At 40.0% G+C, this 20,542-nt stretch overlaps 1 protein-coding gene across 50 annotated transcripts in view; it reads right to left on the bottom strand.

Moving 5' to 3' along the window:
• The window catches only part of ANK2 (ankyrin 2), a 581,571-nt gene that overhangs the window by 89,150 nt on the left and 471,879 nt on the right, over window positions 1–20,542 (bottom strand). For all 50 annotated transcript variants that reach the window (XM_043512995.1, XM_043512994.1, XM_043512996.1 and 47 more), the window contains one exon: window positions 13,309–13,381. In XM_043512995.1, the coding sequence (XP_043368930.1) occupies window positions 13,309–13,381 (73 nt within the window). The remainder of the gene's footprint in view (window positions 1–13,308; window positions 13,382–20,542) is intronic.

Raw genomic sequence — 20,542 nt, 5'->3', positions numbered from 1 at the left:
GTGTAGACATGCCATTAATAACAATGAAAGAATACCGTGGCCTAGAGTATAAGCAAATAAAAATTATTTAATTTATCATATCTAACTACAGTCTATATATTAACTTAAAGCAACTTCTCATACAGTCAAGATTCCCTGAATGTGTTAATTCATGGCAGGAGGATTACAGGTATGCAAAGAGAGTTACTTAATTGTATGTAATAAACAGACATTCCGTCTTACACATCAGTATTATTAATATATATAACACCACCTGTGGGCCACGATCAGGACTGATGTTTAATTAGGATACCCAAAAACACACAAAAAGACAGACTCAGGAGAGCTTGATGTTCAGGTGACCATGAGTGCATTTCCACAGAAAAATCACCTCAGATGGTAGTTTTGTAGCCCTATAAAAACTGCCCTCTTTTATCATGTTAGAAATGATTAATCTGACCTACCAGCATTTTCTATTAAGTTGTGCCATCATGCTACCTGTCAAATTAATGACATTTAATTTACACCACTTATTAAGCAAATCATGATCCACTGACCCGTTGACACTGGTGCTTCATGATCTGTGCTGGCTGCCTATTAACTTGTAGGAGGACTTCAGTGGGTCAGCTTTCACAGCTGAAGCCCTAAATTGTGGCCCTGATTACTTGAGAGATTCTCTCTCCGCACATGAGATCAATACTATTACAATCAGCAGATGCACTTGATCATGACTAATCCAGTAAGACCCCCATTCTGACTGAGGCCTCTGAACACTATTTAATTACAAATTAATAAAATAATACATAATTATAATAATATTAGCAGTCTGATGAACTCCCCCCAGGACTTGCAGAGAGACACCCTACCACAGTGGAGGAGCAGGAGGGTAGCTGGCTTAGCCTATAAAGAGAAGCCAGCAGTAGATACTTGTGCTGGTGTGCTTAGTGTTATTAAAAGTGGTGAAGAGTTGACATCAAGGTGGTAAAGGGGTATGTCACATTAGGTGCAAAGATCAGCTCTCAAAATGCAGTTCCTAGGAGATTTGTCTGTCTGTCCAGAGCCTGATGGTGGTGGAGGAATGAGGGGAAATCCCATTGCCAACGTTGTTATAGCCCAGGGGAGAGCAAACTACCGCCCAGCCCCATGGCACAGCAGGGCTAAGGCAGGCTTCCTGCCTGCCCTGGCCCTGCACTGCTCCCGGAAGCAGCCAGCACCACGTCCCTGGGGCCCATGGGGAGGCGGGGCAGAGGGCTCCATGCACTGCCTTTGCCTGCAGGAACCAGCCCCCACAGCTCTCACTGGCCGGGAACGGGGAACTATGGCCAATGGGAGCTTCAGGGGTGGTACCCATAGGTGAGGGCAGCGTGCGGCGGAGCCGCCTGCCCTACCACCCCACGAGGAGCCACTGCCGGACATGTTGGCCACTTCTGAACCCCTCCTGTACCCCACCCCCTGCTCTGAGCCCCCTTCTGCACCCCAAACCCCTCCTGAACTCCAGCCCCTTGCCCTGAGCATCTTCCTGCACACTGGACCCTCTCCCACACCTCGCACTCCCTCTGCACCCCAACCCTCTGCCCCAACCCTACATTCATAACTCTGCATACAACTTCCCTACCCAGATGTGGCTCTCGGGCCGAAAAGTTTGCCCACCCCTGTTACAGCCACATGAAACTGCTTTCAAACAGGAGTTAAGTAAAAAGTCTTTGTCTAAGCCAATAATACTCTGTTATAACCATTCTGATAGTTCTATGTTTTGTGAACATATATTCAATTTCCTATTTTCAACAAAAAGTCATGCTTACAGCCTACCATTTTTGAATAACCCTATAACAACAGGAGTGTAACCCCTAATATCACAATTCTTTTTAAAAAATAAGGCAACAGATTTCAATTTCAAGTTGCTAAGGCAGTTTCTATAAACAGTAGGGGAAACATCTTGACAGTGCTTTGGGACTAGATTTGGTGCTTGGTTGGGCTAGAATAAAAAGTAAAATGTTTGCTAATAACTTGTGGGTCTTATTAAAACAAAAATAATTTTTATTCTGGTGATTTCACATGTTCAGACACCAGTATTATGTGGTTATCTGTGAACAGACTGAAAAGAGAGGCTGGCCATATGTAGAGACCATAATTTTCTGTCCTTCTCTGGCAGGCCCAGCTGAACATGGAGGCAATACTGTCTAACTGTTAGAGTAGGAGACTGGGAATGGGCTCCTATATTCTAATTTCTAATTCTTCTAATGACTTACTGAGTGATAGGGCAAATTACCTAAGTACACTGACCCTCCTTATATGTAACTCTAAAATGGGGGTGGATACTTTCCTAACTCCAACTGTGGCTTAAATCAGTTAACCATCAAAAAACACTTTGAGATCCTCAAATGAAAGACACCAAGTGCAACATATCATTATACGGAGAGCAGAATTTGGGAAGCCACATACAGTTCTTAGTTTGGGAATTATGGCTTTGGGAGAAGCATTTAATTAAGGCTTTTAAAACAAGCCAGATCATCCAGGAATGCATTTTCATTATGGTACTCTGGTCATTATGCCCACATCTTCAGCCAGGATCGGGGCTCTGTGTAATTTTCTCCATGCTATCCTGGAAATTCACTCTATAAATCAGCTGATTTGGGGGATATGGTATTACTTTTAATGCAATAGGAAAGCTCTAACTCATCACAGTCCCTGCCCAGCAACATAACTGTACTGTGGAAGACAATTGCAGAAGAACTGTTCTTCCAGTCATTTTCCCATAATATTTTCATCAAAGAAGGCCAAAGGGTTAAATTAAAAAAGAGAAAGGGGGTTGTGCAAAAAGCTGTCAAAAACTGTTGTTAATGTAAGCTCTTAAAGCTGAATACACTTATGTTAGTTTGCCAAAAACATCGTCTTCCCTCTATATGTTGGTAAAGTCCACAGGATGCTGTACAGCTCCCTATGTGGGCTGTGCATCTTAGAAGTAACAGATGGAGACGAGGCAGCTAAGGCAAGTATGAATTTTTTATTCAATTCTGAAGTATCTTTAATGGCAAATATATTAAAGATCACCCCATGAGAATCTGCTTGGAAACCTTTGATTCCCCAGAGTCAATGCTCCATCAGTGTATCACACCCATTAAACAAGTACCTGCACTACAATGGGTTTACCTAATGAATATACCTGCCATAACACAGCTGTAGATTTTTGCATCTTCAGCCAGTTGAAACCCCAAATATTCTATAGCTATTTGATTGTGGATGCACATCACATCATGTCAGCTATATGTCACTCAGAAAAGCACTTACAGAAAGATAGGAAATGGAGCAAATGAAATGGAAAGTATGCACTTGTCCCTACTGTCTGGTGAGAAGAGGGTAATCAAGTGCACTAGCCCTAATCTGCCCTCCCGGGATTCTGGGAAGGGGAGGATGACTGAAATGTGTCTTCTCCTGAATTAGAGCACTGTAAACTGAATTCTAGTATTTGGCAGGTGGCCAAGTTGTCACCTGATAGAGAATAAACACTGCCTCTTTAGGATGTGAACCAGAATAAAATATTCACAACCTTCCATGCCACAGAAGCTTTGATAAGTAATGGACGCTGACTGAATGGCAGGCTGACAAATCCAAAGTAGGTCTACTGTACAATGCCAAAAAAAGAATAAAGTGCTACAGCAGGGGGCTGCCAACAGAAGAGAGCTCATGTAAGTTGCTCCCAAGCACAAAAAGTTTCTGTTCTACAAGGTTGATCTCATGCCTGTTCCACGTCTCTCCTCCCCTTGGGCCATTCAGTCAGTAGAAGCCTCAGGTGTTAGTAACTCCTTTGCGCGACTCCCGGCAGAGAGATAGAACAGATGTTAAACATAGATTTTGGGCAGGGAATGTCTTAAAAAGAAACTCACTTGGGGAAAAGGGTCACTGAGAGAAGATACGTCCCACCAGAATATTGCTCTGCCCATATGGATGGAAACAACTCACTCCAAATCTCATTGATTTTATCCACAAAACAAGAAATTTTATCATAACATGAGGAACTTGCGCCAGCCACTGAGTGGAGACAGCTTGGATTAACCAGGCCATCTAAAACCCAAATACTTTCACTGACAGAGATTTTGTGGGTAGTAGGGTGGAAGGAAAGAAATGATTCTTTGCCTTGAGCTCAGTGGTACAAAATATTGCATCATTTGTCCTTCTAAGTTCAAGAGGATAGATAAATGCATATCTGTCTTTCACTCAACACCTTTCTTTAAGTACTACACAAGAGAAGCACCAAAAAGAGGATAGGTATTTAGAAATGTGGTCACCCTTTTTAGTGTACTCAAAGGAAGAGAGCTCCCCAGCCAGCAAACCAATATCTTTAGCCAGCTTCTTTGAATATGAACCTGATCCTGAATAAGTAATGTATGATGCAGTATATTAATGTCTTATTGTAACTTTGCCTTAATAAAAAAAATGTTACATGCTAATAGGTGCTCTGAAAGCATCATTCACAGTAAAGGAAAAAACATCCATGACACTCTATTTCAACACAGTGATCGTGTTCTAATGACTTGTGGGATTTACATTAACTGTTAATGACTTATGGCACTGTTAGAATCCAGAGAACCTGCCTTTAATTAAGATTATTAATGTCAATGTAAAAACAACATGTGAATAGCCATGCAGGAAAGATAAGAAAGTACATTCTAAAGCTAGTGGAGAGTGGAAATAATTTCTGACAGCTACTGTTCTTTAAAGATGGGTTTCAAAGATGTTGTTAAGATGGGTAAGACTCAACAGAAATCAGGCCCCTTCCTGTAATGTTCTGATCTTGATTTAGAAAGAAAAAGAAGTAGGCCATCTATAAACGGTTGCTTCAATAAACAGTTATGTTAATATATAATCAGGTCCTGCTAGATCCTGTGGAAAAAATAATTGCATTTCCAGAATTGCTGGTAAGGTTATCTGTTACAATGATTTTAAAGGTATATGTCATAAGTGCCTCTTAATCATTCTCCAGCCTTTTCTTATTGCTACCTTTTCCACTAAATGAAGATTCAGTGAGACCATTTGCGAAAGAGCAGAATAATGATTTTTGGCTTGAAAGTGAGTTTTTGCTCTGCAAAACAGCTATGGAAAACAGACACTTTCTTATGCAATAAATGTGTTTCTTGTGTTTTGAGTCATGCCTGCTGATTTTACTGGCCAACATATATTGTTATTACTAAAGATGGTCAGGGAAGGTTTCTATTTTCCTGAGAAAATTTTTGAAGAAAATGAAAAGTGTTAATTTCTCTCAAGATTTTGGGGGGTGGAGGGGTGAAAAAAAACAAACATAATTTTTTGTCGGTTTTCAGCAATCAAAATCCCAAAATATTCATTAACAAAAAGAAATAACTAGAGCTAGTAAAAAAACTTCTGTTCAAAAACAAAAAATTCAGCTTCAAGCGTTTTGATGAAAACCCAAAAAATGTTCACACAAATTTCTATTTTGTCAAAAAGTCATTTTCTGTCAGAAAAGCTAGAGTGTGAAATCTAGAGTATGGAGATCATTTTGAAATGAGGGGGAGATATTGGCTAAATTTCTCTGCTGGTTTCCCATGCCTATCACAGCATGCACAGAAGAAAGGTATTATTGTATTATTGTTCCCTTCCTGTCAATAAGATTTTAGGAATTAGCTTTGATATACTTACCAAATACTTCCTATGAATGTACATTTCTCTCTCTCTCTCTTTCTCATTGAGGCTTTTGACCTGCTTCTGTAAGTCATCCATACTTGGCTACATACAGAAAGCCAAATCTTGTTCTCAGTTATAAAATAGTAAATCCAGGGTAAGTGCATTCATTTCAGTGCAGGTTTTCTGGATTTACATTGGTGTAATGCAACAGCAGAATTTGGCCATGTGGCTTTAAAGTATAATGAAGTATTTATAAATTGTGTTTCTTCATTCGAACCAAGATTTTACATCCTCCACCTCCTGCTATTAGATAATTTTGGAAGGCCCTATATTTTCCACTACGTAATACACAACTCCATTGGAGTTGTGTGCTCTTATGTCAGCAGTGAATTAGGCCCGACTTGTCAACCTCTTTCTCACATACATTAACTAGGCTTGGAAAGATTAGATTTTTATTAGTACGTGTCAATTTCTCCACACACACAAAAACCGTTGAAAAAGTATTTCCAGTACTGATAATCAAAATTTATAGATAGGCAAACTAACAAAAATACTGCTTGAGAACTTATCAGAGTTTAAGGATATGTATTCTGTATATTCTGATGTGAGATGTTGAGAAGTTGTGTTTTAAAGCTTTAATTATTTGAATCTCAGTATCTACGGTCATTAAGCAATTTTTGTCTGACCCTCCCCAATGTCTTACCCATTCCACAATTTCCCACAACTGTGAAAATTTAAATCATTAATAGAAAAAACTGCTTAAAATAAACACTGATATGATAAAAAAAAAGTAAAAATCTAATTCTGCCAAGCCTACACATAACCAAATAATACTCCCACTACTTTAATGCTACTATAGAAGGCACCTGAATATCCGATGTGTTTCAGTGAGGAACATTCTTGAGAAGTTTCAAAGTAGCAGCCGTGTTAGTCTGTATTCGCAAAAAGAAAAGGAGTACTTGCGGCACCTTAGAGACTAACAAATTTATTTGAGCATAAGCTTTTGTGAGCTACAGCTCACTTTATCGGATGCATTCGGTGGAAAATACAGTGGGGAGATTTATATATGTGTGTATATAAATTATATGTGTGTAAAAAATCTCCCCACTGTATTTTCCACCAAATGCATCCGATGAAGTGAGCTGTAGCTCACGAAAGCTTATGCTCAAATAAATTTGTTAGTCTCTAAGGTGCCACAAGTACTCCTTTTATTCTTGAGAAGAAGCTAAAAAGCAGCATTTTAGCATTGTTTACAGAAAAGGTTATAGAAGGTACTAGGCAACCTTTCAATATGTTTATCACAACGCAATTCCAGGCAGGTGCAGCCAGAATGTATTTTGAACAAAGAATGTTCCTCTGTATCTACAGCATTTTATTATATAATTATAATAATCATGTCGTAATCAAACTAACATTTGATTATTTCAATTTCTGATGTGAATATAAGTTTGCTATATAAAGGTAATTGTGTTGATGTAATATACTTAGATTTCTGCAAGGCATTTGACTTGGATACCACAAGACATTTTGATTAAAAAACTAGAACACAAAATTAATATGGCATATATTAATTGGATTAAAAATTGGCTAACTAATAGGTCTCAAAATGAAATTGTACAGGGAATCATCACTGAGTGGGAGTACTTCTAGTGGGTTCCCACAAGGATTAGTTCTTGATCCTTGGACATTTAACATTTTTATCAATGACCTGCAAGAGTACATAAAATCATCATTGATAAAGTTTGCAGATGACACAAAGATTGGAGGACTGGTAAATAATGAAGAGTATACATCATTGATACAGAGCTACCTGGTAAACTGGGCTAAAGTAAACAATATGTTTTAATATGGTTAACTGTAAATGTATACATCTAGGAACAGAGAGTGTAGGCTATACTTGCAGGATGAGGGACTCTATCCTGGGAAGCAGTGACTCAGAAAAAGATTTGGATGTCATGGTGGATAATCAGCTCAATATGAGTTCCCTGTGCAACACTGTAGACAAATTGGCTAATGCAATCCTTGAATGCATAAATAGGGCAATCTTGAGTAAGGGCAGAGAAGTTATTTCACCTCCACATTTGGCACTGGTGTGACTGCTGGAACTGCATTCAGTTCTGGTGTTCACAATTCAAGAATGATGTTGATAAATTGGAGAGAACTTAGAGAAGGGCTACAAGAATGATTAAAGGATTAGAAAATATGCCTTAGAGTAATAGACTCAAGGAGCTCAATCTATTTAGTTTAACAAAGAGAAGTTTATGGGTGACCAGATCACAGTTTATAAATGGGGGACAAATATTTGGTAATGGTCTCTTCAGTCTAGCAGACTAAGGTATAACAAAATCCAATGGCTGGATGTTGAAGCTAGACAAATTGAGAGTGGAAATACAATGAAAATTTTTAACATTGAGAGTAATCAACCATTTGAACAATCTACCAAGGGTTGTGATGGATTCTCTATCACTAGCAATTTTTAAATCAAGATTTTTTTTAATCATATGCTTCATTTGAAAAGGAATTATTTTGGGGAAGTTCTATGGCCTGTGTTATACAGGATGTCAGACTAGAAACTAGAGGATCACAATGGTCCCTTCTGTCTTTGAAATATATGAATCTATGAATAATAATATTGCTCTTACATAGAACTTTCAATCCATAGATCCATAAGTGCTATACAAAGGAATGTATCACTATTCCCAATTTACAGATGGGGAAACTGAGGCACAAGAAAGTGAAGTGACTTCCCCAAGGTCACACAAATAGGTCAGTGGCAGATCCTGTAATAGAACCCAGGGTTGTTGATTCCCACTTCAGTGCCTAAACAAAACAGTAATATCTCATTAGCTCTTGTCAACTCTTCTTGCATATGGCAATATTTTGGCCATGTTCATTAAATGGTTTGAATATTTCACATACTCAAGTTTAGTATATGCTACAAAAATGAATGAAGAAACCTTTTTTTATAGGTGCCTTTCTCTTATGAGAAATAGGATTTTCAGTTTATAAATTCCTAGTAAACCACTTTTCTTTTAATCAGGAATCTGGCGGAATAGGTTATGGATTAACTCTGAGCTTTTATGAAATCTAAAGTCACAATTTCTTGTGCTTCAATGATGAGTTACTTCTACAGATTACATGAAATCACTTTATCACTAATCCATGTTCATGAAGGGATATGAAACCCCACTCTCCTATGGTTATTTTTACTTTGAGTAAGTATGAAATCCATAGGACTATTTGAGAGTAAGGGACTACTCTGTGTGAGAACAGATGGAACAATTTGGCCTTTAGTGATTAAAACATGTAGCAATTTAATGCATATTACGGTACATATAGATGTAGAGACATATGTTACTTTCAGCCTATATGATTAAGCTATTTCCGTTTTCAGCAATACTTTAGCAAATTCATTATTCTAATGATCCTCTGCTTTAGATGATTAGTATTTGTTGATGTTTAAAAGAATGACACAATGACAACACAAATTTAGTTCTAAAGCAAAGATGGGATAGAATCTTTTGTAATTTGTTAGATAGTAAACACTAGGGGTTTATTTTATAATGGTTGTTCCTTTTTGGGTGTTGTTATTCTAAGGCTGATTTCTGGGACTATTTCTTCTACACATAAAAAACCATACTCTGGCCTTTTATATTTTCTTATCCCCTTTCCTCAAACAAAAATGAACTTTATTTAATCAATGTCAAAATACAAAATGATGCCATGATCTAGTCCAATGGAAACAAAATTGAGAATTAGGAGTTGCTTTCTCTGACATAAACTCACTGCAGTTCCTTGGTTTAAGTTCTTTTACTTTTCTGCCTCAGTTCCCCTATCTATACAATAGGGATGACAACAGTTAAAATCTCTGTCTCGAAGGAGTTTTGAGCATAAATTAATTACTGTCCGTGGAAACATTTAAACATGTATAGCATTAAAATAAGTGCTAAGTATTTTATTATAATTATCATTACTTTAAGTGGGGCAAAAACAACATATAAGTAATGGCTACATAGTAATAATGACATTACTCATCAATTATCTGAAGGGAAAAAAAGTTCTCTCTTCTCATTTGTCTAGAATGTCTTGTCTCATCAACATTCATCTTCAAGGATCCAGTCCTGCAAAAGCTTATGCACATGGTTCACTTTACAGCTATGAGTAGCCCCATTGATTACACATAACATTAAGCACATGTGTAAGTCTTTCCAGGATCAGGGCCTTGATCTGTCTGAACTTCTAGAAAGTGTCTCTCTATTTCTGTAGTTTGTACAGCACTGATCATATTGTTGGTGCTAAACAAATAGTAATGATAATAAATATGGAGCAACTAATACTAATCTTTAAGAAGCATTCCTTATTTAGGATTACAATTCAATTATGCAACATACTTGATTTCAATCTGGGTTGTGACAAAAAAATTTAGGACCTGATATCAAGCTTGTGAGGCAGGTAAACACGCACTGATGCCAATGGATATTTTGCCTGTGTAGGTCTATGTAACAGGGCCCTTCGTGGTAATGTAGTGGGATTTGTTCTTTGATGTAATAGTGTTATCGTCAAAAGTTTCCATCTGTCACTCCCTTTGCTCCTTCAGTGCCTCCTGCTTACCGCTCCCTTTCTATCCATTCCGCTTTCTATCTTCCACTCATGACTTCACTTTCTGCCATGCTAGCCTGACTTTGCAATTCCCTGGCCTTCTCATGCAAAAGATGACTACCTTACTTCATTGAAATCTTGCCTAACATTCACCCTTTCTGCCAAACTTATTGACGGCGACCCATCTGAGAGTCATCACATCACACGTGTCTGCATTTCCATCTTTCTCTCTGTTTTATATAACATCAACCACATATTTCCGGTGCTTAAAAATGCACGATACAAACCATGATGTTTATTTAAAAATAAACAGAAACCAATGTAACATACAAACACAAAATACCGAGCCTACTGCCTCTATGTGAATAACAATGTTGCCCTCAGCACCAAACTCTTGCAGATATTCTCAAGAGAAAAAGATCCCCAGTAGGACTCTTGCTGCTAAATATACAAACTTCTGGGTGAAAATTACCAAAGACCAAGTGGGAGCCCAATGGACCCACATACAGTGGAAGCCTCGTCCCATCACTGAGACATTTAAAACCTGAACAATAGCAAACATCCTCCAGGAAACAATCCAGGGAGATGAAGGGACTAGATGGCTTTTTTGATTTTACATCATTGACATTGGATATTGCATCTGAATTATTATTCATATATGAATATTATATTGTTAATATAGTATTACAGTCATAAACAAAACCACTGCTTCACATGAAAAATACCAAATAACTAACTCCTCCCGTAAATAGGCTCCACAGTGGGGCTCTGAAATATTAACTTGCTCAAGTATTCCTGTCATGTTCAACTTTTTAAGTATATGATTAATGTGAGAAGGTTTAGTGTGTCACATTTATTTATTCAGAAATATATCTTGTTACTGTAATACAGCTAAGGGCAAGATATGCAGGAACCTTAATGTTAGTCTCTTACAGACAGTCCACAATTATGAGAAGGCTGAGTCTCTCTAATAAAAGGTCTCTGTCTTCTGGCTTCCAGCTACTTTAATTTCCTCTTACAGTCACCACCCACAACAACAAGTTTGCATGCCCCCAAAATGCTTTTGCCCCCAAGAATGGATTTTATAAGCAGGGTGACATGAAGTGCAATGATTGTGATCATTCTGCTCAGTGATCAGCAGTATGATCACAGAGGCAGCATTGGCATAAATGCTTAGTATAGCGCCTATGCCCTGAAAGGAAATGTAGAAGAGGGTTGATTTCCAGTCTGCTAGCTTTTTGATAAACTCTATTTGTTGGCTGGTGACAAGAAAATCCAGAATGTTAAAGTAATAATCTGGAGAGAATTAGTCATGCCAAAAGGCCACAATAAGTGCTGTCAAATAATTAATGGTACAGGTAAAATTGCCTTCGGATTTTCTGGCTTCTCCATACAGAAAAATACACACAGACATGCTCTCAAAAGTAACAACATGGATCAGTATTAGGCACCCAGATTATGCAGATTCAGATTGTCTCAGCACAAAAATAAATATATAAAACCAAATTAAACAGAAACAGAAAAGGTTTTGTGTCTTACTCCAAGAACTCCTTCTAAGAGCACCTGTGCCACTATATGCTTCCCCATCACTGAGGCGTTCATCATCAGAGTGTTTAAAGGCTGCATAACATACAAGTTAGCTTGAGAAAAGGGGATAGCCAGTAGCTAGCTCCTCCAGATACAGCAGTGGAAAGCCATGCTGTGCTTTGCAGATTAAAAGAGGATTGAATGGTAGCTTACATGAACAAAGGAGATAGAAAAATATAAACATAATGCTGTAATTGCTAAAGGCCTTATTTTGTCACCCATGAGTAGTCCCATTCGGATTGTTCAAGGCGTAAAGTGCTGCTCAAAGGGAATAGAGGTGGCAGAGTCAGGCCCTAGAGATATTACTGCATTGACTACATTGCAGAAAAGCCTAACATATTCTTGACTGCATATAGATTTGAATGCTTGTTGATTTATGGCCTGCTGTCTTGTTAAGCATGGGCAAATTGACAAAAGAAATCAAATATCTGTAGTTCAACACACAAATTATACACAGGATAAATTTTAAAAATTGCCTAAGTAATTTAGCAGCCTAAAACCCATCTCAAAAGGGTATCTAGGCACTTAGGAGCCCAAATCCTATTGACTTTCTATGAGACTTAATCTTTCAAGTCACTTTTAAAATTGTAATTTAGGTTCCTAAATCTCTTAGGCACTCGCAATCAGGACAATCCCCATCAGATAATAAGAATCAGCAGATATGCCATACATAAAATATCGTTACTATAGAATTATTCAGCATTTCAGATAGAAAAAGAAAGTGAAGCTAAACCATTATTATAATCTGTAAGTAGATCCACCATTAGTCCAGAAGTCAAAGTATTTGAAATTTGTCAACTATTCTTTCATAAACCATTAAAAATGTATCCCCAAAGCTAGCTTGCTTATTTCTATTCAGTATAAACTGCCCAAAGGTAATAATCTCAGATAAATTTCACAGCTGTTTTCTTGGGACTAAGCTAAGTGATATAACATACACCTCCAGTCAGCAGATGGAGTTAAATCTGAAAGGGTGCCAATGGCCTCAGTGTGTTGTTACTTTATGTCATGCTCTATGAATCTGTGATCAGCAAGTGCCAAAAGGCCTTCAAGGTAACAATTTCATCTCCCTCAGACATATGCATCTTTACCTAAATGTTTCCAATTAAGCAAAGATCCCTGTCTATTTCTCTGATATGCATGTCTGATACAGGTGGACCTGATCCAAAATGTTCAGCACCTCAAACCTCTCTTTATAGTGGGCAAGTGCACCTTTGGAAAAGCTTTATATATGAATTTTAAACTCCCATGTTTGGAAGTGTTTAGACTTCAGAATTTGGTTCTGACCATTACAAACATACAAGAAGTTTGGATCTCATACTGGAGTTTGGATCCAGGGTTTTTGGATTGGGGTCATCTTTAATGCCTCTATTCAAATCTTGTAGCCAAAAAAGCATGAAATCAAGGCCTTTAAACAGCACATGATTTCAAGAATTGAAGCAGCTTAATTCTATACTGTAGGTGGCGTAAAAGATAGTAAACAAGGGAATTTAAGTTGCTCACCTTCCTCATCTGAAACATCCAGGACCTCGGTCATCGTCTCAGGTACATTCAGCTTGTGTTTCTCAGTCACAGTCTGCAGAGACAGAATAATCATCTCTCAAGTTAAACATAAAAAAATAGCAGGCATTTATCAGGGTATTTTCAACAACAGCTGCAGTTCAATCTGTTCAGACATTTTACAATGCTGTCTCTTCTCTCTGATTTTATTTTTCAGGGTGTAATCTTTACCATTGTTGCTCTTGCTTTCTATTTGTGCTACAGCAAATGATCAATTATTCTGGAAAAAACATACAAAAAGCACATATAAAATATATGATGTATGTAGAGTAACTCAGATCAATACTTCCAGGATGGTTCTAAATTGAATTAGGTAATGTCTACAGAAGAGCCATAGAAAGTTGTATGGGACATATGGAAATTATTGTAAAGCATTTGGAAATTAAACTATGAATGATGTGAAATACTTAAACTGAAAAAGATGAAGAGTATTTAGAAAGACCATATGATGCATTTCTTACTTGAAATAGCAATGTGTGTTAATGTTACTCTTTTTATAATTGTTACAAATCACCCTATATCTTGGAGTGAATGTACATGATGATTTACACACACACAAATTCAGACATATCACCTGCACCAAATAGCTTACAAGATTAATTATACAAGGCAAAATCACCAGAGACAATACATGAGGCAATAGTTCAGGTAAGGGTGAGCATGGGGGTTATTAGAAAACAGATTTTTAGAATCAGTAACTTTGCACGAAGGACTTGAAGAGGAAGACAGAAGGTGCTTGGCCATGGAGTGAGACTGGGAAAGTGAGGGAGACTGATTCAACAAAGGAAGCATCATCTTAGCATGAGGTCATGTGTGGGTCAAGGACATGAAGAAGGCAATAAGAAGAGAGCATTGTGAGGAGTGTAGGGCATGAAAGGGTTCTGTGGAGAAATGAGAGCAGATATGTTCTATAGATGGAGACAAGATGACATATCAATGAATTCAAGAGGAATTCCATGGTCAGAACAGCACTAGCCAATATACGACCACTCCATGGCCACAACCCAATCTGCAACCAGCCTGTAGAACTGGATATCTGTGAAGGAGGGATTACACTTCACGCCTTAAGGTGTGTAACAGTGGATGTAACTCAGAGGTGGGCAAACTATGGCCCGTGGGCCACATCCAGCCCACGGAACCGTCCTGCCTATCACCTGAGCTCCTGGCTGGGGAGGCTAGCCCTCGGCCCATCCACTGCTGTCCTCCTTCCCTGCAGCCTCACCTCGCTGCCAGCACTCTGGCCTGCTGCTCCTGCCAGGCAGCGCGGCAGTGTGGCTGCGAGCTCCTGTGATCTGAGCAGCATGGTGAGGGGGCTGAGAACAGAGGGGTTGGATATAGATTCATAGATACTAAGGTCAGAAGGGACCATTCTGATCATCTAGTCCGACCTCCTGCACAGCGCAGGCCACAGAATCTCACCCAACAGATCTGGGGAAGGGGATCTCAGGGGGCAGTCATCAGGGAACAAGGGGCAGAGGTTCTGGAGGGGGCGGTCGGGGACGGGGAACAGGGGTGGGTTGGATAAGCGTGTGAGTCCTGGGGGGCCTGTCAGGGGGCAGGGGTGTGATGATAGGGGTCAGGACAGTCAGGGGACAGGGAGCATGGGGTGGCTGGATAGGGGGTGGGGTCCCAGGGGGCTGTTAGGAGCGGGCATGTGATGGGGTCAGGGCAGTCCCAGGGGACAGGAAGCAGCAGGGTTGGATAAGTGGTGGGGTCAGAGGTGAAAGTAAGCTGGTACGCCCCAGTACGGCGTACCAGCAAGAGCCAGTGCACCATAGGGGGGCAGCCTGGCTTCCCCAGGGGGCAATTTAAAGGGCCTGGGGCTCCCAGCAATGGCTGGAACCCCAGGCCCTTTAAATTTCCTTCAGACCCCCGCTGCTGGAGATCTGGGATAGCGGCTGCGGGGCTCCGGCAGCTATTTAAAGGGCCCAGAGCTCCCCTGCTTCTACTGCCCTGGCCCTTTAAATAGCGCCGGAGCCCTGCCGACGCTACTCCAGAGCTCCAGGGACTATTTAAAGGACTGGGGCGGTAGAAGCAAGGGAGCCGCAGGCCCTTTAAATAGCCCCCAGGCTCCAGGGGCTATTTAAAGGGCTGGGGCTCCAGCTGCCTCTGCCGCCCTGGTCCTTTAAATAGCTACTGGAGCCCTGCCACTTCCCAAAGGCTCCGGTGGCTAATTAAAGGACCGGGGCAGTAGAAGCAGGGGCCAAAAAGTTTGCCCACCCCAATGTAACCCCTTTGTACACAGGGGAGTGTCAGAAGACAGTATGTCTGTTGAAGCTCTCACAGGAATAGTTCACCACTGCTCCACTCTCAATTCTGGCCAGTATCCTAAAAAGCATAAATGAACCCCAGACGTGGAAGTAGCAAAATAACATACAACTCTTGTGATATTTATTGAGGGATGAATCTTGAAGTCCCTACTCAATTCATGCTCAGGCAAAACTCCCACTGAGGTCAATGGCAATTTTGCCTGAGTAAAAACTGAGTGAGGACTTCCAGATCTGGTGCTGTATTTCCATACTTCTAGCAAGTCAGTGAAGAAGATAGCACTATTCATTATTATGATGCTTTTCTACACATATCAACACGTCTCATCATTGCTGAATCTGTGACCATTGGGTAATTTGTCTAAGTTTAAGTGACTGAAATGCATTAACTGCAGACAATACATTTCAATTTACCTTCCTACAGTTTGTATGTGGGCAGGACAGAGGGTGGGCAAAATTGGTTGCCTGCAATCTCAGTTATTCATCTTTAATTACATCTTAACCATGATTCAAGGAATTAACAAGTATGGTTTTCAATGCATGTGTTATGTGTTCCAAGTTCTTTTGTACTCATTACATTCCTCAGCCAATTCTTTGACTCTTTTTATCACTCTCCTAGAAAGGTCAGACAGCAGTAGGGAGTCCGAGCCAGCTGAAGCAGACTGAACTCACACGGCAATGCAGGTGACCTCAACCTCCTTCTTTGTAGCAATAAAAGCAATGAATTAAGAAATAAGTACTAAATAAGCAAAAAGACTGACACTCTACAAATGGAATAAGGTGAGAAGGAGGACAGTATATTCTTCAAGTGATGGGCAAAGTACTGTGTGTGTACATCAGTTGTTAAAAAGACGAGAAAGTAACCCAAATGCTGTACTGCTGCTGTGTATGGCAGATGAAATTCAATGTTGATAAATGCAAAATAATACACATTAGAAAATATAATCCCAACTATACATATAAAATAAATAAAATAGCCAAGAACTCAGCAAACAAACAGAGAGGGGGAGCTCTGAGGAAAAGAGAAAAATGGAATTGCCTAGAAAAATATTAAGTAAGAGTCAGATATGAAAGCTCTTAAGAAGTTTATCTCTGTCTACAATAAATGCAATAGACCATTCATTCATCAGGCCCATATCCCAGTTCTCATACTGAACTCAGGAATCAGAGACAAGCACAGGAGAACAACATAGAGGTGAGAGTTAGAATTCTCTGGCCCATAGCTTCTGGATCTCAGCACTTCAGTAGTGTTAACATTAATTGGAGAAGGAATCATAATTCAAGATGGGATTTAATCTATTTAAACAAAATGCCCCCAATTTGGGGTAGGGACAGTGATGGTTGTAGGATGACAACTAATTAAAGTACCAAAATAGAATCAGTATGTTAATATATAGTATAAGACTAATAGCATATTGTATTCGTGGTACCCCTGCCAATATCTAGTTATTTTGTGTCCACTTATCTGATATATGGTGACAGCCTATTGGGGCTCTAAAATTTGCTTTACTTAGGAAAAAATCCCATCAGATCAATGTTAAGTTTATCAATATATACTCTGAGACATAGGTCACGGTGCATAAACGTGATCAATACCTATATATTTGTCTGTTTATTACACACCACTAGCATTAGCACTCACAACTACATTTATACTTAGTAGGTTTGTCAGGCGTCTGGTTTTCGACCAGAAAGCCCAGTCAACAGAGGACACTGGTGGCTTCGGTTAGTGCTGCTGATCAGGCAGTTACAAGTCCGGTAGGCGGTGCAGCATGGCTAAGGCAGGCTCCCTGCCTGCCCTGGCTCTGCAAAGCTCTGCGAAAGCGGCCAGCTTCTCCGGCCCATAGGTGCTGGGGTGATCAGGGAAGCTCCGTGTGCTTTCCCTGCCCCCACTGGCCAGGAACTGCAGCGAATGGGAGCTGTGGGCGCAGGTAGCACGCACCATGCAGAGTCACCTGGCCGCATCTCCACCTAGGGGCTAAACATGGAAGCTGCTTCCAGGAGCAGTGCGGAGCCAGGGCAGCCTTAGCCACGCTGCACCGCCGACCGTAAGCTGCCTGAAGTAAGTGCTGACCGGCCACAGCCTGCAACCCGAGCCTCCTGCCCCAGGTCAGAACCTCCTCCCATATCCTAACTCTCTTCCAGAACTCACACCCCAACCCCCTGACCGAGGTTGCAACCTCCTCCTACACCCAAACTTTCTTCCACAGCCCTCAGCCCACACTCCCTCCCACACCCAACCCTCTACCCCAGCCCTGAACCCCCTCCCTGAGCCCTCACCCCGTTCCTCACCCCTCCCCCAGCCCAGAACCCCCTCCTGCAGCCTGAACACCACATTTCTGGCCCCATCCCGTAACCCAGCTAGAGCCCTCACCCCCTCCCGCACCCCAACCCCCTGCCCCAGCCCAGTGAAAATGAGTGAGGGTGGGGGAGAGCAAGTGATGGTGGGAGGGGGGCTGGAGTGAGTGAGTGGGGGCGGGGCCTCAGGGCAGGGGCAGGGCAGGGGTGTTCGGTTTTGTGCCATTAGAAAGTTGGCAACCCTAATGCTAAGTGAGACATATAAGCTCAAAGAACCTAAAGCTAGGCACCCAAATCCATATTTAGCATCCTCAGTGACCTGATATTTTAGAGTTGTTGAACACATTCCGCTCCCTCTAAAACTCACTGGGTGCTTAGTACCTGTGAAAATCTGGCCACTTAAGTATGCCCTTAACATTAGACATCTGCATTTGAAAATTAGGCTGTAAGACCAGATTTTCAGACGCTTCACTACATACATACATGTATATATTTGTGTGCCCTCTTTCCATATTCAACAGGAGTACAGATCAAATGTTCTAGATACTGTACGTAAATGATCATTTGTCCATACACAGACTGTACTTACCGGTACATGTGCATCCAAACTTCACTGTAGAGTTAAACATCTGAAAATCAGGCTTATTTTTTTATACACTGCATGTCGCAATTGGTTATTTTAAATGTAAACCCCTAAGTTTGAGCATTGCACAATATCTCAAATATTGAGCCAAATACTGCCTTTGATGTGTAGACTGAGTATCAGTATTGCACAGCAATGCCCCCTTTGTGTTTCTGGGTCTTATTGGCACAAGCATATTACTTAATTCTGACATCCTACAATGTATCAATTATAGCTCCCCTGACTCTAACTCTTCTACCTGGAATTGCCACTATATTTAACAATGGAATGAAGAACCATTAATTACCACCTAGTTTTAAAAAGGATGAGGATCTGTGGACAGCTTAATGGCCCCAATAAAACTTGGAGTTGAAAATGCTGAGGCATATGTGGTCTATGTAGTTCCACTGATATTGTATTGCTCTGGTAAATCATACACTACCTAAAGCTAATTTATGTATCACAAAATATTTGTTTCTACCAACTACATTGAAATGTGTACACAAATTAACAGTTGCTCTGACGCAGCTTAACAATTTAAATTTGTCACTTTGGGATCTGCAAAGTACAAACCAGAAGGCAGGACAAACATTTTTTTAAAACAAATCACAAGTGTTCTGTAGCATAAGAACCAGCCGTGCTTCCATGCTACCTGCTTTCCATTATATATGTCAATACTTCTCTACACAAGGGACCTGACTCTCTTCTCGGTATCATTACTTTATATTCTGGAAGCTCCATTCTCGTCAGTAGAGTTATTCTGATGTAAATGAAAGGGAAATGAGACTCCGCACATTTACAGTAGGCCACGGGCCTTTGGAAGCAATTGTTCCATATATAAACCAGGATTGGAAATTCCTCATCTTCAGGAATGTCAGTGACTTGCATATTAATAGAGCATTGGATTGTCTAACATTCTCCGTGTAGCGCTCGGTTGTATCACTGATCTTAGTCAGGGCCTTGAAGAATGAAATACCTACTGTGACTATATTGGCAATGTATCTTTTTCAGGGTTGAATGTTATATTGTACCAACAATATCAACCTCACCATCTGGAAAGCCCTATTGCAGGGGGCACCCACAATTTATCCTTACTTTTTGGCAATAGTTCCAAAAGCTCTTTAACCAACCAAATTATCTCTGTAAGACAATGCAGACACCACATTACCTGCATGCACCAAAGCGGCATTTGAGGACCGAGTCAAATTCATCTCTGGCAAACTCTTATCTATGTCAGGCATAGGTCACCAGGGATGAATTTGCCCACAAGACTTTTTAAACACTGTTTCTCTCGTTTGAATTTGCATATTGGGTATACAGATACACTAAAAGAAACAGGATTTCTTGTACAGAAACCTTTAGGTTCAACAAATGTTTGATTTAGCCCAAAGATAAATGCCTCAAGCATCTGCCATATCTGGAGGAAAGGTCCACTGCCCACATATATATTATAGGGTTTTTTAAAAATCTTTTATCCAAAATAACTAAATCAAAGTTATGTGTTTTAAAAGTGCTTATAAATTTCCTTTTTAATACTGCAATTCATATTATTTAATATTTACATTGTTGTGGTACCTGTACAACTACTGATAGCAGGGTGTTGCATAAATACAATGGAAGATTCAAGTGGGTGTAAAAGACATGAAAGGGAAATGAGAGAAGGAAGATGAGGAAAACAGAAGAGAAGGGGGGTTTACACAGGCTACATAAGTCAGTTTTGAAAATGGACTTAATTACTTTTGATAAATGTTACCCAGAGAGAGGGAGAATAAACTCACACACAAATATGTACTTGTATATGTGTTACAAGAGTAAATAAATGAATAAATATCAACACAAGCAAATACTCCATATTTATTAAGATTCTTCTGGAAGTTGACTCAAATTTGGAGAAGAAAACTGAGCCTGTTTCTCACAGTTCATTAATAAACTAGCTCACTCTATTTATAACATCACGTCAAGCCAATTTTGTTCCATCTTACTCTGTTCA

Source organism: Dermochelys coriacea, chromosome 4, assembly GCF_009764565.3.
Source record: "Dermochelys coriacea isolate rDerCor1 chromosome 4, rDerCor1.pri.v4, whole genome shotgun sequence".
Classification (NCBI taxonomy): domain Eukaryota; kingdom Metazoa; phylum Chordata; order Testudines; family Dermochelyidae; genus Dermochelys; species Dermochelys coriacea.
Note: the sequence above shows the minus strand (reverse complement) of the source record. Positions and strands in the feature narration are given on the sequence as shown.